Source organism: Anopheles moucheti, chromosome 3, assembly GCF_943734755.1.
Source record: "Anopheles moucheti chromosome 3, idAnoMoucSN_F20_07, whole genome shotgun sequence".
Taxonomy (NCBI): domain Eukaryota; kingdom Metazoa; phylum Arthropoda; class Insecta; order Diptera; family Culicidae; genus Anopheles; species Anopheles moucheti.
This window is the reverse complement of record NC_069141.1, coordinates 5,516,692-5,535,027: the sequence shown is the minus strand read 5'-3', so window position 1 is coordinate 5,535,027 and position 18,336 is coordinate 5,516,692. Positions and strand designations below refer to the sequence as shown.

The 18,336-nt window shown below is 45.9% G+C and overlaps 1 protein-coding gene across 1 annotated transcript in view; it reads left to right on the top strand.

Annotated features, from left to right (window-relative positions):
* The window catches only part of LOC128300306 (protein Shroom), a 169,083-nt gene that overhangs the window by 73,428 nt on the left and 77,319 nt on the right, over window positions 1-18,336 (top strand). The window contains exons 4-6 of the mRNA XM_053036323.1: window positions 9,353-9,935; window positions 9,999-11,018; window positions 11,097-12,173. Coding sequence (XP_052892283.1) covers window positions 9,353-9,935; window positions 9,999-11,018; window positions 11,097-12,173 — 2,680 coding nt within the window. The remainder of the gene's footprint in view (window positions 1-9,352; window positions 9,936-9,998; window positions 11,019-11,096; window positions 12,174-18,336) is intronic.

The window sequence follows — 18,336 nt, the reverse complement described above, 5'->3', positions numbered from 1 at the left end:
GGCGTCGATGACCTTTTGCTCTCGCTTCATACGCTCTTGAGGCGATGAAGGGCGGGTGTGTGTGTGTGTGTGCCCTTTCGGTGGGTGGTTGATTGGACCTTTGCCTTGCGGTTGCGGGGACTGTATCCTTGCCATTCTGTGGCAATGGATAGTTCCTACATATTTCTATTTAATTTCGTGATTTATCATCGGACAGCGTTTTCTTGCACACCGTCTAGACGGAGTTGATTATTGTTTAGCCCGTCTCCGAATGGCCACGGGGAACACACCCTTTTGCAAAGTGTGAACATGCATGGCATGTGAACAGAAGCGAACCATTTTCCTCCCAACCATGCCCGGTCGTGCGGGCCTCTGACGTGCTAAATGAAATGGTTAATACTTTCATTGTGCGTGCTCTTTCGGTCTCAATCGAAATCACAGCAAGTGATCATCGATCGGTTAAGTGGCAATTCTGAGGGTGGAGATGGTTAAAGAAATGGAAATATTATTTTGTAGCTTTCCATTGTGAACGGCTGAATGCACCAGAGCAGAACTATTTTTATGCAAATATATGATGAACGGTAGAATGAAGATGGGAACGAAATCTGGCAAAAGGGCTGTCAGAAAAATTGTTCACATTAAGATGTGAAATTATTCATTCTTGACTGCAGCTTGCTACTTCGTCACGGAAGTAATTGTAAATAAATCCCCATAACGCACCCTCGGGCGGCCCCCTTTTGGGAAGCCTTCGCGAACAAAAGTATGTACAATTGATCACCCTTCCGTTGGCTGTTCGTGAGCATCATAGGACGATCACCTAAACCGTACACACTGTGCCCCGCAACGGAAAGCGAAGTTGTCCGATTATTTACGTTTCAAGTGCGAAAGACGATTTACTCGCGCAAATTACTCACCATAAGGAAAAGGTCGACGTCCTTGTCGGTGTCGTTTATTACCGCGGAAGGGTGTCTAGGTAGGTAGGGGAGAACACCCCCTGCCAGGTGTGTGGGTGCTTTTAGTGGGTGGTTGCTGGCGTGGCAGGAACGTTCTTCCGATTCGTTCGCGTCCGTTTCAACACCCATTAAGCGAGCATTCCAGGTGCCAGGTGTGTTGTCAAAGTGGATGCATCTTTACAGCCGGAACTCACAGACGTGCTCCGATGCACGAAGTGATGTGTGTGTGTATGCAGCGTGGCTGGATAATAATCTTTCGCCCAACCGTGCAATTACGATCTCTTTTGTCCACTTAGATCCGGCGACTGGTGACTGTGTACGGTGCGGTCGCGGTCGAAAAAGATAAACACAGGAAAAGGGTGCAATATTATTGCGATGTTTATTTTGGCCTCGCCCGTTTGCTATAAGGGAAGTAAATCAAATCACCTCTCGGTGCGCACTGTGCTGCAGGGCTGGTTGAAGTTGATCTTATTTTGTTCGCCCGCTGCATCTATCAGCATCGCAAACTTGGTACGCGCTGGTGTGGTTGGTACATTACCGTGGCCATCCTTGCGCGATTGCTTCTGTCCTGTTGGGAGTTGGAAGATGTTGTGATTGAGAACCAGGAAGCGAACTGATCTGTTCGACGCCTGCAGGGTGTTGCTCGCTGCGAGTAGCCTGGTTTGTTTAGTTTCGTAGTTGAATTATTTACTATTTATTCTGTGATGGATTTATTGTGATTGCCAATGCTGCTGTTGCTGCAGCAGTATGTAACGATGAAAAGGTTACGGTCCACAAAGGTTATTCTGCAGGCGAGAGAGCGTCAGTAAGTCAGCCATTATGTAGGTTTCTGGAAGACTGGACAAAGTATTGCGTGCAAGTATCCTGAAGCCAAACGACATTAAAGTGGGAGCGGGATGAGAAAAGTATGTTTAATCGAATGTCGATTGTTCTAGAGTGGCCCTGTGAAGTTAGTTAGAATCGATTGGTACTGGGGTCTTTACTTTTGGAAAATTGGATTTTAAATGTTTCAGTGCATAAAGATATTGTCAAATTCCTTAAAATATGAGATGTTTAATCCTCATTATAACAGTAGTTAGTGAAATAGTAATATTGTATAAAATGGTGTTGAATAATTCATTAATTCATTTATCCTTACACTCAAAAGAATATAAAGATAACAAGCATTTTACAACTGCAATAACAATACTTTGCGTCATAAGCGAGTACTTGGCGTGCGTAGCGCTCAATTAGCGTATAGGGCAACAGTCACTGGGTCACCTGCTTTATAAGGCAAACAGAAGCAAGGATTTGCTCCAACAAAAATAACTGGCGCGAAACAAAAACACCACTAAGATAACACACACTCCAAGAATGGCGTCATCTTGACAATTTCATCGCTGTATAATTTTTTGACGTACATGTCAAAGATGTGGAATGGATGTCCGTTTTCTAAATATGTCTCCTCAAGAGCGAATTAGTAGATGTGTGAAATAAGGAAATCAGCTTACAATCCGTGGTGGGCGTTTCACTCCGTGGTGGGAACGATCATCCCGATAGTGGATTGAGTGGTGATCTGTGACTCGCCCAGCAATATTTCGCACGGCAGTAAGTGCGTGGTGTGGCGAGAGCATGATAGGTCTCCTACTGTAAACTATCATAAGAATCGTTTGCATATTTGAAGCACCCTTCTGGTCCCGGTTGGGGTACCCACATTTGCATATTTACGACAAGTCACCGCCACCGCTGGACCGGGTGCCCACAAATTCAAAGCCCTACATAATGTGTGTCACCGCATGGTGCAGCCACATAACATATTTTTAGCCGAGCTTCGCTTTAGTAATGCATCAAGCATTTATTTCGCTTGACCACTTCGATCGCTTATCCTTCACAAGAAATACCTCATACGTGCTCTTATAAAAGTTGTCTGTATGTATGTCCATCTGTGTATGTTTCGCATGCAGATCTCGTCCTCCGCTTCATTCCAAACCCACGGAAATAGGAGTTATCTTGGTCTGGAATACTGTCGCAGTGTTGCACCGCACAGTGTGTGCGACAACGCCCGTACGGTCAGTGGCGAGTACGGCTGACAAGCGGCACCACCATATTTCGCATTGTGGTTTCCCCTACCTGTGGAACCTTGAATTCGATCTGGCATCCAATAAATTATTTTATTTGTGAAAAAACTAGGGGGTACTACCGCATCGAAGGCTGAAGGTTCGTCGAGATGATCGACCGGTTGTTATGGTTCTCTTGGCCGTAGCGGATGATTGAGATTATACAGAGGTCGAGTTTGTTGCGCGGATAAGAAAGGTTCTACGATACGGTCAAAATTCTATTGTGCTTGAAATTTGGACTGTGGCCGCTGAACGATCACGAGTCAGCAGCTTCACCAGCGATCGCGTGTACTCTGGTCATGATTCTAGAGCCGACCCCTTTTAGCGTAGTTCTCCACCCCTTCGATGACAACGAAAATTGTGTCCAAGAAGTGCGCCTTGATCAGGGGGAGTAGTGTCGTGAACGTAAAACTGGTTTTTATTCGCCATGAATCGAGAAATCGTAGACGTCCGTATAAAAAGGATTTAGACTCGATCGACGTTCTCCCTCAGGGGCTTCTTAGGCTTAGAATGTACGCGTCCGCTGCCCAATGTCCGAATGCTACCAATACCCTTGCAGAAAACCCTAATGGTTAGCATGTCCGTTCGGTTTGGTTTAGGGAGTGGCATTGACCAACAAGAAAGAACCTAGCGAAAACTACGAAGCCACATTTCGTAGGTACCGATTCGAAAAGTCCACCACTGGCGAGGACGGGTTAGAATAAACGGGGCGCCACTATCATGCCCAGCCGTGATCATACCGAGCGATCGAGTCACAATTAAGTCACGAAGTTTCACCCTCCATTATCAACGCCGAGCAGCAAAGTTCAATGTCCACCCGGCAAGTTCTCGCCACGAAACGGTGGTGAATGTTAATATCCGGCCGGTTAGACGGTGGCTTAACATTCTTGCAGTAGTTGTAACCTCTACCTCTGGAACCGATTCTCGGGTTAAATGCAGCGCAACTTTTGTGCGACGCCACCGACCGGCTCGTATCTTTGGCCCCTTTATTAATTTTCGATCTTGAATCAACTTTAACTGTAAACAGTTTAGTTGGAAAATGGCCCCCCAAAAAATATATACCTTGGCAAAAGAATGAACAAAAGTCTCATTCGGGTAAACGTTTCGCAAACCACTTAGAGCAAAACGAATATGGCGGAAGGTTTGGTCGTAAAAACTTTTCATCTTTCTGATTTGGAGCCAATTTTCTCTCCAATACATTAACTTCGGCAGCATCTGCGCACCGAAGAACGTCCAGAAGTCGCGAAGTCCCATCGAAAGCAGAAGTGAATGCACTTTCGTATCGATCTGCTCGAAAGCTTACTACCCTCGAATGCTCGTTCTGCTGTTGGAACTTGTGATAGGCCGAGCCGAGCGGATTCCTCTTCAGTCCATCCGTTTGTTTGATGCACGAGAACGATTTCTGTGCGGCTTTGGAATCTTCCTTGGTCCGCAAAATAAAAGAACCGGATATCTCCGGGGACTGAGCATCTCGGATTCGGGATCCGAGAACAGGTTTACAAGCGGGCGCGCGTCATGTACTCAAGCACAAACATACACACACACACACACACACACACACAACACCCCACGGGAGAAAAAAGGAACGGGTTTCTTTTCCAGCTCATGGCACCCCTCGCATTTCACCTTCTGCCTCATCAACATCTGGTATATTGCGAATGTTTTTTTTTTGTGTGCACAAACTGTCCTTTCTTGAGCATCTTCCACCGCCGCCGCCTGTTGGAGCGTACAGAAACAGAGCAGGAGAAAGATCAGCAAACAAGACGGGCTCTGAAAGAAAGAAAACCATGCCCGTCCGTTAAGTCCCAACTGGGTGAGGGGAACCAGCTTGATCCTCTTGGTGGTTGCAAACGTGGTCAGTGGTATTTTTGCAACTTCTCTACACCCCGAAGGGACCGTCCGGTGGTACGATTTTGTGGTGCGTTTTTTTTTTCAACTTCCCACCCCGAGGCCATGATTAGCCCAACGGGTCGAGCTTGCATGATTTTGGAGCATTATATTTAGGCCCCGGTTTGACCTGGCCTCGCCTCAAAACTGCCATGGTCATGGTGCTCACGATGATGATGATGATGATGATGCTCACCGTCTGTATGCTCCCGATCCGACGAACCTTCGTGTTCTGTTTGGTTGCTCCTCTTGACAAGCCTGGGGACAGAGAAGAGGATATCAACAGCTTGTGGCCACGACCTTGGAGATTAACGTTTGCGGTTTGTGGCAGGTGCAATTTTCGTGATATAGGGCTGGGGTTTTTTTTTGTGTGTGCCGTCTGTTGCTTTTTTCGATGCATTTTTGCGGTTGGCTTGTAATGAATGTCTCTCGGAAACGTTTTTTTTGCTTACTTCGCTGTTTCTCTGGACACACACACGCGCACACTGCCGGGGGTAAAATGAAAACAAATCGCTTTTTAACTAATAGTGCAATAATTTTTACCTGGAGGGATTAATTTGGGGCTTGCCAATTTTATTTCTTCAAATTAAAATAGTAATTAACAGTAATAATTAAATCCTACACAAGCAATACATTATTTTTTAACCGCTCTTGTATGCATTCTTGCGTCAAATTTCCTTCCTAAAATAGATTAAGTTTATTTAATTCTACTGGTACAGGATGTTTGGAAGAATTAAACTTAAAAACAAATTACTTCACCTCGTCCTGATATCTGGGTGCTGATTGATACTTGATGCTAGTACGACCATTTTAATGATCCGAACGCCAACCAGCGACTGATCACCTTCCGTTTGATTACTTTTAATGAGAATGAACATTCACTGCTCGGGAAATGGTTGTCATAAACTTTTTGTTATACTACAGAAACATTGCCCTTCCTTTGGATCCCAACGTTTGCGCAGCGATAAAGTGCATACACAACACTCGGCACTTGTAATGAAACGTCAATGCGTATCCTCCTGCTGCAACATTGTTTCGCAACGCAAAACGCAAAAGTGATAGAATTTAGTTTAACTTGGTTCTTGATTCTCTTCGGCCGAGAATCGAAATTTTCTTTCCTCATCAAGCAGTGATGATGTGGTGATGTTGTGCAACGCGCAGTACCGTGTGTTTTGCCGTTTTGCACTGCGGACAAAGTTTATTCATCGTAAATTTTATAGGCCATAATTTTGCGGATTATTTCTTCCGTAACATGGGATTAAACGGAATCGAACAATCATCGATCCATCATCACGAACGTTCGGTGAAGATGCTGCAGTCCTCCTTCGCTGCCTTACGTCTAATTCCCTTTTGCAGTGCATATTGGTCGGGTTGGATGTACTTTTATTCATCTTTCTGAGGTTTTTTTTTGGTTCGCATCTTTTACGCCACCAACAAATCGCTCGCAAATCCTCCACCCATCAATGTGAACGGATGGGCTATGCGCAGAATGATAATCAATCCTGTCGTATTTTCTGCTTATGACGCGTAGGAAATGACTTTCAGATAAGTTCGACGCGCGATTCGTTGTGCTCAGTCCAAAGAAACCGAACGGTGAAGGCGTGAACTGCAGTACAACAGATACGAATGGAAAACAATTACGAATGGCGCTCAATAAAATACTTGGCCCCCGGAGTGCGTGGTAAGAAACGCAACGGTCCATTCTTTACGAGCCGAAGCCTCGCGATTGAATGCAACGCCATTGCAATCAACGCGATTTCCGCAATAAAACGTTCTGATAGATCTATCTGGAGAGCGACACGGCGATCGATCGATACTAGGCGTTGGATGCAGGGTACCGACCGTTTGGTCGTACGTTTTCAACATCTTGTAGCTACGATCGTCACCTCGTCTGTGGCACGGGTGGATATTGAATCTAATGACAGACCTACCGGTGTGGACGGTGGCCGTGCGGATGAAGAAAATTGGACTTCGCCCATGTCTCTTACTTAGACGTCTCGTACCTCGTAATCATTACCTCTGATGGTACTTAAGCTCACAACTGTCATGTTCGATTTACAGACATAAGTGACATCGATAGACTTTCATGAGCTTAATGAGCGGGAATATTCCTATCTGTTGATAGGAAATACAAATATCACCTCTAAATCTGCTGTAGGCTCAAGGACGTAAGGAAAGGGACTGGCTTGCATCATCATCCTAAAGCATACAGTCTCTTATAAAAGGTACTACGGAAATGCAAAGCTTGAATCACGCAACACGCACCCGTACGACACCGCAGTAAGTCGTAAAAATCCAATTATAATTCAATCGCGCATCACGCTCGCGACACAAAGAAGAAAGGAGTTGCCACTTTATACGCCTTCACGTAACTGCATCCAGAAGACGTCGATCAAACACCCGAGGACATTAGACTGTTTGGTTACGCTATGTCGGAACCCCGTGCCTACACGCCTGGTGTGATGAGTTAGCTTCCAGAAGAACCTTAATTATCTGAAGCTGTAGGCCATCCAAGCAGACAGCTTCTAAACGTTTTCCGGTGCCCGACCACGCGTTCTTCTTTGAGCATTTCCTTAACATTTGACGTTTTGCAACGCAATAATTGCAATTAGAATCGCCAGTAAAGCTCATTCTAGACGCCTCCGTGTGTCATTTAGAAGGATTTTTTTTTCTCAATCGAACTCTTTTAGTTGTTTAGTCTTCCACGCTATTTCCTTTTTAGAGAACGGTGCGTTCGCATTTTTGGAGGTATTTTTGCTTTCGTGTTGCCCGAAGTATTCAATAAAACAAACCTACTCCTGTCCGCCGCGGCGAACAACACGCGCAAACGATTCGTTAATCCGCGAAATAATTGTGACGTCGGCGTCAGTTTACTGTTTTACGATCGATTGCTGCTAATGAGCAAAGCTTTATGGATCTCTTTCCTCCCTTTGGGGATAACTGTGCAAGAGCAGTCGACGTTTTCGTTTATTCCGGGTGTTACCGACCACTCAAGACGGTCGGTCAGTCGTTGACTTCCCGTCCGCGGGCGACAGGAGGTTTCGAGTCGCTCAATAATATCCGTTGTTGAAAAACGCCTCCGTTCCCGATGGACGAGCATACCGACACAGTCTGGCCCCGACGCTGACTTCATCGACGCCCGAAGGATTTGACACGCGTTGACATTGAAAGTGCTCGGGCAACGAAACCGAAAGTAACCACCCCGGAATGAAACGCGGGCACAGGGTTTGGTTACGAGCCGTTCGCATTCCATCGCGACCAAAGCGGCCCGCAATCGGTTCAATCTTGCAAGGGTACGTCATCGGTATGCCCCCGTTGCTATGGCAGCCCGGCCGAGTTTCCTATGCAAATCGTACATTGCGTGATCGACGTAAATTTCCCTTTCGCGCGATCGGTCTCGTTGTCTTGTCGATCGATCGGAAAGTGATCCACTTTCCGCCTAGCTTAGCTTACCATACAGAAAAAAAAACAATGAATCAATCAAGCTGGCGGTTTGGGTTTCGCACTTGAGAATGCGCACAATTGGTGGTGGCGATAATTTGCATAAGCCTTGCGGGGTGGTTTTGCTCGCAAAGGAAGCGAAGAACTGATCGGGATCGATGATCTGGATTGTATGTGCTAGGCGGCTGGATTGCTGAAGATGGGAAGATGGAGGGAATGAGTTCAATCTCCAATTTCAAGACGTCACCCTCGGGGGACACATGGGCAAGAATTCAGAATATCCATGGCGCCTCCGTCGCGACCGGATTGGTGCGGGGTTGGAGAAGTCGAAAGGTTAAATTGATGGCCGTACACTGGACAATACAATGTGTGGTGATCGAGTTTCTTGCGCAACCAGGAATGAGGAAAACCGTTAGAGACAGAAATGGCGCGCGGAATGCAAAGTTGTGTGTATTGAACTCGTTGACGTACGAGGACATTATTGTGAATTTATAGACCCTAGCATACCCTAGGAGTGACCATTTCGAAGTGACCGTACGCCTGGTGACCTTAGGGATTAATTATTCGAACGGTTCGTTGAAGTTAAGTAACTATAGATGCAAATTTTAATGTTTGGTTCAGTTGGGCTATTCTGTCCTGAGGAAATTGTGGAATATATTGAACTTTTAGTTTGTTTGAATAACCCTAAAAAATCACGGCATGTACGCTGTTTCCTGTACGTCTATTGTGAGGATAAGATGTACACACTGATGCTCACAATTGCAAAAACTAACTCACCCCCATCAGCAATTCCCCACGCATTGAGCGCTAAAGTTGTGAGTAAACATTTGCACACGTCGTTGAAATAAGGCGATGAACTTGTATCCCAAACCACTTGGCACTTGACGCAAAAAAACGCAAATTAACAACTCATCTCGTGCTGACTAATCCAAACACACAACAAACTTTGACTGATCGTTTTGTTCTTTCTTTTCCCTTATTTTATTGCTCGTACAGGTTCAACCTCGCAGCTGATCGCGCACAGCTCGCGCGTCCGCACGCCTCAGCGCCACAATTCCGAGAGCATCCTGTACATGTCGAACGATGACCAATCGACGCTCGGCGGTGTGTCCCAGTCGACGGGCTCGCTTCACAATCACAACCACATGCTGACGCATCGCCAGCAACAACAGCAGCAGTCGCATCCCCAGCATAACCATCACTTCCATCGGCATCAGCCACATCGGCACAGTCATTTGCACGCGAACGGTGCCACCGGCAACACCCATCATACGCCGTCATCTGCATCGAGTACGGGAACTACCGGATCGGCATCAAGTGCCACGGCTTCTGCTTCCCAGTCGCAACAAGTAGCTCCACAGCAACCGTCGCCGACGGGATCCTCGACGCAATCGTGCAACGGTTCCGCCCCGAACACTCGCTCTAGTCGTAGCAATAATCGATTGTTTCCTATCAGTACGTACACGGAACCACCTGGAAGTGGTGGTGGTGGTGGTGGCGGTGGAGGTGGGATTAACAACAGCAGTAATACTGGCAATATTCCGCAGACCAACGGTGGTGGTACGATGCTCGATATCAAGTGAGTACATTTGAAGATATTTAAATTTGACGATAGTTGTTCTACAGTCGCTTTATCTTTCAGACAACTCAATTCACACAACTGGCAATCGGTGGCGGAGCGAATTTATGAGCTGGAAAAGCATCAACAGCAACAGCATCATGGCATAAATCTGCATAGTAGTAGTACATCGAATTTGAGTGGGAGTAGTACTGGAGGTGGTGGCGGTCAAGGAAACAAATCCCTACTGAATCAACACAATTTGTCATCAATTTCCAATGGGTCTTCGAATCCTTCGTTGACATCACCTGGCAAGCAACATCAGCAGCAACAGCAGCGTTACACCTATTTCGATCCAAGTAAAACACACCGTGTGTCGAATCCATCGCTGAAAGCATTCCAGAAAAACGCTGTCATTTCGTACTTTGAGCGACAACAACAACACGCCCGGGAAAGCATTCACTCTCGCCCGAGCTCGCTTAATCTATCGACAGCGTCCACCGGCAATAGTGGGAGCGCTACCAACGCTGGGGGGTCTCCGGGTGCAGCTTCAAACGCAAAGTCCCAGCCCGGTGGAAGTCCTCCCGGTGTATCGACACCCGTCATCAGTTCGCATTCGCAGCGATCGTCCATATCGAGTGCGTATTCGTCAGCTGCTGGTAGCATGATGGAGCTATCCAGTGCATCACTATCGATGGGAAGCTACTCACCCCCAAGCAGTCTTGCTGTACAGCAGCAACTGGACAAGCTAGCCGTGAACAATCTGCGGAATCAACTTGCATCGGTCCATACGATGAATCTGCTGAACAAGGTTGTACCTCCACCTAGCATACAATCGGAGAACCAACAGCATCATCATCACCAGCATCATCAGCAGCAAATGATCAGTAATGCTACGTTGATTCTAGCGTCGGCATCAACAAATGGGTTACCCACTGCCCCAGGCTCTAGTATGGGTGATTCGATGAGTGAAAGTCATGAAATGATCTCGACACTTGATGGTGCGCCACCTCCACCGCCTCCGCCGAGAAACCGTGCTTCAATGCTTCCGATGGGTAGTGCGGTACCGTATTCACCTTCAGCTCACATGGCAACGGTGAGAAGGTGAGTCGATATTGTTGTGCATGGTATTAGAAACATAAAAAAATAATCTTGTTCTAAAAATCTATGTTATTATTTTAGGACATCATCTGCTTCAGAATACTCTTCCATACGAGACAAGCTGATACAGCAACGTCAGCAACTCTCCAAGGATTTACTCGGACCGATGATAATGGGTCCAATTATTGCGCTCGACGACTGGGTACCGGAGCGTCCACCCAAGAATCCAATGCTTCGGATACCGAGTCCCGAGCTACCGCCACCTCCACCGATGCTCACACCGACGGAAGACGTACTCTTGATCAATCAAGATGAACCATTGCCTCCGCCACCACCGGAGTTATTACGCCACATGCGACAGCTAAGCGATTCCGGAGACTGTCGATCAAACTCCGCTAGCCGGAGGAACAGTTTCGCTGGTCAGACGAACAAAAAGAGTCTTTATCGAGCATCCACGTTTGAGAATCTTTCTCCCGCCAATGCACCACCTGCTGGTCAACATCCTCAGAATGTAGCCGTGGTACCTCCGATGGTACCGAAGAAACCACAGCAGTGTTCAACGGGTACGGAAGGTTCGAGCAATGTTCATCGTCGACCAGCATCGAGTATGGCAAAGACACAAACGGTTCCTTCGATGGCTTCCACGGTAAGCAATGGTAACAGTGGGGGAATGCATCATCATCATCATCATCACCACCGATTGTCCCATCAGATGATACCCAACGGAAGACCCTCTCAAGATCAACAACATCATCGACTATCGCTGCCACTGCAACAAACATCAACGGCAACCGTGCAATCAGGGCTGATGATGCATGCATCACCACAGCAGCAGCAGCAGCACCAACAGGCCAATTTTGTTGCTGGTCGACAATCGGATACACGCATTTCCGTACGCAAGCGTGCTCACAACTCGCAACAGATACCTGTTTCGGAGTATCTGATGAAAATGAATGGAGTTTCGCAAAATGGTACTACACCACCGCCACCGTTAAAACCGCGCATGCCAGTGCAACCGCTGGCCGAGTGCAATGGGCAGCAGCCAACACTGCAGCAAATGCAGCAACAGTTCCTGCAACATCAACACCAGCAGCAGCAGCAGCAGCAACAGCATCAGCAGTTCCAACAGCAGCAGCTCATTTCGATGGGAAGCAAAAGGTAGGTGTCCTTGAAGTACTAAACGAGAAGTAGAATGTTTATTATTAAAACCATAAAGGCCATGCAAGGATTATACCTCTTAGTGCTATTTGCGGTAAACTTAGTGCCTTATAATCTTATTATCTTGGTCGTTCTATGAAGCATTAATGTCCAATGTTTAGACAACATTTTCTAATCTTCGCAAGGTGACGAATATTAATGTGCGCACTGATATTACATGGAGATAATTAATGGAACACGTTCGCTAACAACATCATTGTGTGCGCTAGTGGTAGGATTAACCTACCAATAGATTTGAGCCCATGCTATTAAATGCCTGTAACTTCGCTGGGTACGTCTAGCTGAGCCGCCTTAATTATTAAATCAAGTGAAAAATGGTACTGCGCCGGTAAACCAGCAAAACAAAGAGTCAACAACTAAAGGATAGTGTCGGTAACTTCTAAACGCTTTGGCGGTCCCCATCGGAGGTAGGGGAACTCTTGAGTGCTAACGAACCGATCTTAACATCTCGCCGAATGCTTGGACAAAGCTTTGTAATTGAATCATTTACAACCGCACAACCGTTTGAAGAATCAGGCTGTGGTTCGTTACCATTACATTGAAGGCTGCATCGTAGCACTGTAATGAAATCAGTCCCGGCGCACGTACGACGCGCGTCAGTGCAACCCTGCCTTTTAATGGGCATAAATTTATTATAATCATATTGTGACCACCACGAATCTACCTACCACACCGTGGTGGCTGTGTCGCATCGTACCTCTTGGGTGCTTTTATTTCTGCAACGCAGACTTGCGCCGGTGACCGGGTTTGAAAGATTGAGTGGGATCAAATCGTATCGGTACCTATTAATGTTGGATCGTTTGATCGGTCATGATTTTAGTTGTGCTCTTGTTGTTTTGCTATTTTGTGTTTGTAACACTCCATGCAGCCTAACGGGAGGGTGCTGTTGTGGTAAAAAGTTTCTCCCTTACATTGACATTAATTGATCCTGAATCGTTTGGCGCTTGGCGGATAGGCGAAACACGTTTCCAAACAAATGGGTGAAGGCAGTTTAGCTTTTTTTCGTTGTTGCTCCATATTAGAGCACAAAGACGACCTTAAGCGAATGCTGGCTTTGGTAGTCTTGGAAACGATCCTCCCGTTTGTGGCGCACGGTTATCGACTCCGGAACCCATAAGCTTTTGACCCCATTTGAATATCGGGCTGATTAATTACAACACCCGTCGAGCAGCAGCAACGATAATTAGGTTGCCATAAATATCAACTGCCGTCTAGAGACACACGCGGGAGGGCTCGTCTGTGCAGAGAGCGTACCTGACAGAAGTAGTTGGGCTGTGCATAGTTTTTCCTTCCATCAGGGTAAAGCCGAGAGGAACCTTTTATCTTTCTCGCGCCCTGCATCACCCTTTAGCGCCCCCTCCCGGACGCGGGATGCTGTGTCATTGTAGGAAACGTGTTGTTTTTGCCTACAATTTCCTACTTCCTCTCGCAATAGAATCGGTGACTCTAACCGCGCACCTCCCTAGCTCAGAAGTTGGGAGTTGGAGGAGATACTAAGAAGGAGAATAAATCACCAACCAATTCCTCCCGCTCATTCCTTCTCGGTTCCAGCGCACAAAAAACAGAAACCGTTACCACCCGCACGCTTATATGGCAAACGGTTAGATTTTTATCGTTCCACTGCGCTCGCGCGGTTCGGGCACCCGGACGGTGCTTTCCTTTTTTGGTGTTAAGTATTTCACTGGAGCTGCAACAAAAAAAAAACAAACCTCCGAGCAATTAATAGCAGTGCAACATATTTGCACTTTATCGTCGCGCTTCGCATTCATTAGCGGCGATTGGATGCAGCTTCGCGGTGTCGCTCTTCTTTTCACTGTGCCACTTTGTATCGACGGTGTAGCGGATGGACTGATGGATGGTTTATTGATAAATGCATGCCATGGCAATGGGGGCACTTTTTATGCCACCCGCTTGTGAGTAAATGTCATTAGAATAAATCGTTTTAAATGAGATTATTTCGACCTGCTGGCATGAGACATACCTTTAGATTTTATTTATAATAAAATCAGCGCTTGTGGACGATCTCATTTAACTAGGATCACCTGCAGTATTCTCCTCTTGCGAAAAGCGATACAACAGCAAAGAATGGGGTGGGTTTGCTGTCACGCAAAACCAACTCTTTGTCGGTAGATTTGCTGTCGGTTTTCGTTCGAATCTGGCAAGAACAATCGGGACGCTTCGTTTCGTGAACATTTTTCCGCGCGGTTTGATCACCGATTTCATCACCTACTCGCCGGGGAGCACAAGTAATCCACACCGAAGAATGGTGCTTTATTTCATTCTTTACATAATCTGACCGATTGGATGGCGTGGAGAATAAAATATTGGTTTTTTGCCTACCCAAACGGGGGTCGTGACTGTGAGGAAAACCCTTTTTTATGTTGCGCCCCATACATACAGTTGTGATTCGTGTTTCTTGCGGCCATCAAGCAACGTGCTCGGATGGACAGTTTTCGCGGGATAGCGCTTCCATCAGGCCACACAGCAACGCCCGTTTAAGAAGCGTCGGCACGTTTCGGGTCGTGTTCGGTGTCAAAATGGACGGTAGTTTTACTACCCCTTTGTCACAAATGATATAATGAGCCAACTCGTTGTGCGCTAGCACCGGGGAGGGTGAATACGGTACGGATTGTCAATGGGGAATCGAGAACATCTAGCCAAAACATCAACCACTTTTTTAAATGTTCAATTCTAGCATCAATTGCTTCAGAAAACGATTGACGCGACACGCGGGAAAGCATGTTTGACCACCTCGTGGTTCGTGGTTCGACTTGCAAACCTTCCAAGACAGCACGGTGTGACATTAGGCATTTTCCTGTAGCATCGGGTCGGGTCGATTTGCGGTGTACACGATTTCTTTCATCGTCTCACGCCCGACATCGGGCGGTGGACGATATTTATGGAACTGGAGCGCACCCAAACAGTAACAACGACGATGTCGTTCAGATTTCGTTGGGCGGAAAAGGGCATCGGTTTGTACCGACTTGAATCCGATGACATTTTGCGGGACGCGGAACACTCTCGTAAAACACGAGAGTGTACGCATGTTTTGTACCGAAAGGGTAGCTACAATGTAGCTAAACCGTTTACAAAACAGGGGCGACATTGAACTGCGAAGCGTTGGTATGGAAATAAGACGGGTCATTATGTATGTATTTTTAATTAGTTTTTATTTCAATTTGTTATATCTTTTTGTATTCTTTTCATCTTTTATCTCATTTCTTCGTTTACAAGCTCATTTACTTGACGTTTAATATACGTTAAATATATTCTAGAATTGCGCAGGGAAACCCGGTATTCTATTTGCTAAGTTCGATTTCTAAGATAAAAAATGTACAAAACTTGATGCAATTGATAAAAAGCTTGTACAATTTATAGGTTGTACAAGCAAAATCAAAAACTATTCCTAATTACATGTGATAAGGAGATAAAATTATAACTGTAAAGTATTTTTAGTATATCTTCAGTACATCAACGTCGATTATATCTATATCTGAACTCGATTATATATTATGCTTTTATATTAATGCTTATATATTGATATTATTTTGAGTTCTTCGCTGTTTTTGCTGTATGCTGTAACGATCCCCACAGCTTCCACTGAAAGCTTTTCTCCTCTTTCGAGAGGAGGGTGGAAAGCTTCATAGCAAAGCTTCACCACTTCACGCAAATACTTTCAAGCTTTCCATGAAAGCTCTCTTGAAAGTGGATGGATGCCCGCACAAAATGAGGTAAAGCTTATGCTCTGCTGCTGCTTGCAAAACGAGCACTTTATGCTCATGTTCATTAGGCTACGAATGGAGACGGAGTTATGCATGCACGATCTTACACGATCTTACCTGAAGCAGGAGGTTATCACACAAAGGACAGCGGCTTGCTGAGTAATGGCAATATTCACACCTTAACCGCGTAGAAGAGGAAAACCACATGTGATCAACAGGGGATACCTTCGGGACGATCAAACTGGGCATGTATCGGGAGGAACTCCTTTCCCGGTGTCGCACGGTAAATTATTACCAATCGCCAGTGGCATTCTCGTTTTCAGTACAGCATTAGAGCTGAACAAAAATACCTGGCGCCTAAATAAATCGCCTGCGTCCGGTCGGCACACATTGCACGGCCCTGCACACCCTCATTGATAGCGTAACAAGTTTTATGAAGTGTTGCGGGTAAATTGTAAACATATTGCGACTGCAATTTATTGGAACCGATGCGCGACTGCACCGAATCGAACAAGCCTATCAACGGAGGGCTCTTAATGTGTTTGGGGGTGCCCGGTGAGTGGTTATGCGATGCTTAAGAAACGGTTTCGTTTCGTTTGTTTGAGCGATCGCGACGCGGTTTGAGAGTGTGTATTATTTTCCCCCCGCTTTTGTATATCTGCACGGTTTGCTCTCACTTTTAGCCGCCTAGCAATACGTCACTGGTGGCATTTTGGTGGATCGTAACCGATCGGCTATTAGGAACCTTTCAAGACTTCTGGTGGGTGTCTTTCGTTTGACGGTGTGCCTATTGCCGCACTAGATTATCGTGGGCAAAAGGCGTTAGTGTGGTGATTATGGGGTGCAAAAAAAATTAGCCACAACAAATTGATGATATAGAAGCATTAGCTAGGTTTGCGGTTTTTATTTGGAAGCCATGCTCAACATCAAGCCAAGCTAATGAGCCATACGGGACGCTTGATTTGAAAGCTCCTCAGGAGTCATTTAATGAGAGTCGATACCGCAAAGCCGTTCGAACTAGAGGAACATTTATTTAATCAGTATCGCATTAATTGAATAGAAACTACGAACAATAGATCTTATTTTTAAATGGCTCTCCTATCTGGTTAAATGACATTGCTCATAATGCTAGCTCAGCTTCATGAGAAGAATCGCCATGCCAGCAAAGGTGAAATAGAAGAGGAATAATTCTTCTTCTCGTGTAATGAGTTTTAAATCTGTTTTCCCCATGTCGAGGAAAGATGAATCGACATCCATCCACGTGCAAACGACCCATCTTGGTCGAAACGCTTGGTCGTTCAACGCTGGTGGAGGAGATGGTTAAATTGAGATCATCATGCAAACCCCAACTCGAAGGGCGTTATGTAGCTTGAACTCAAAGTTAAGCACCTCTCAGGGAATACTGCCGAGCATGACTTAATGCGTTTGGTGGTGCATTTCAAGAATATTTTTACTGCCCACGGTTGGGGCTCGTAATCACACATGAATGGTGTCATAATAACCTCTTACCCATGGAACCGTTTAATGGACAACTAGGATTGTTACAGTACAGCAGGATAATAATTTCTCCTCGTTACGTAGAACACAACCTTGACGCGTAAAAGCACGATCGATAAATACAGCAGCACAGTGTGTCAAATTTATCGACCATGACACATTTTAGGCTACTAGCCACACCCCTTAACACGTAGCCACAAGAAACACAAGATTAAAATATGCGAGAAAAGTATCCCCCCGAAATGAAAATGACAACGCGCTCGCGCGCTTTGGGGTGAAATATTTTTGTCATAACCGCAATAAGATCACGATTTGCTACGCTTTTGCTTTTTCCGACCGACAAAGGAGAGTTCGGTAATCAACGGCAGAAACTGCGATTTTAAGACCATAATTCGCACCTAGCCGATGTGGTACTCGGTATCATTTAGTCAGGTTTTTTTTCTGTCTTTCTTTGGGTGGTACTTTTTCTTGCGCGTTGTGGTACGTTTCGGAAACGTGCAACTATTTCGTCGGTTTCAACTCTGACCGGGTACTTGGAGATGGAAAGAAATCGAGGTTACATTATTTCTGTGGTGAAGCAACGGTTTGCGATTGAGGCTCTTAGGGTTCGATGCAGCTGTTGGCGTAGGGTTGAAAGAAATGCCGTCCCAGACCCAGACGTCAGTGCCGAGAGCATCCTGTACCGCGGGATGAGGAGGATGATAATATGATACTGGAATTTATTAGTGCGCTTGTGCAACTGTAGCAACGGTTTGCGGTGGGTTCAGTGTTTTTTTTTGTCGTAATTTGTGGTTTCGAATTTTTATGGATCTTTGATTGGTAGTGGATGTCGATTTCAGAACTACTACGGTAGCTCAAACGGCCCAGTTATGAGCAAAATCTTG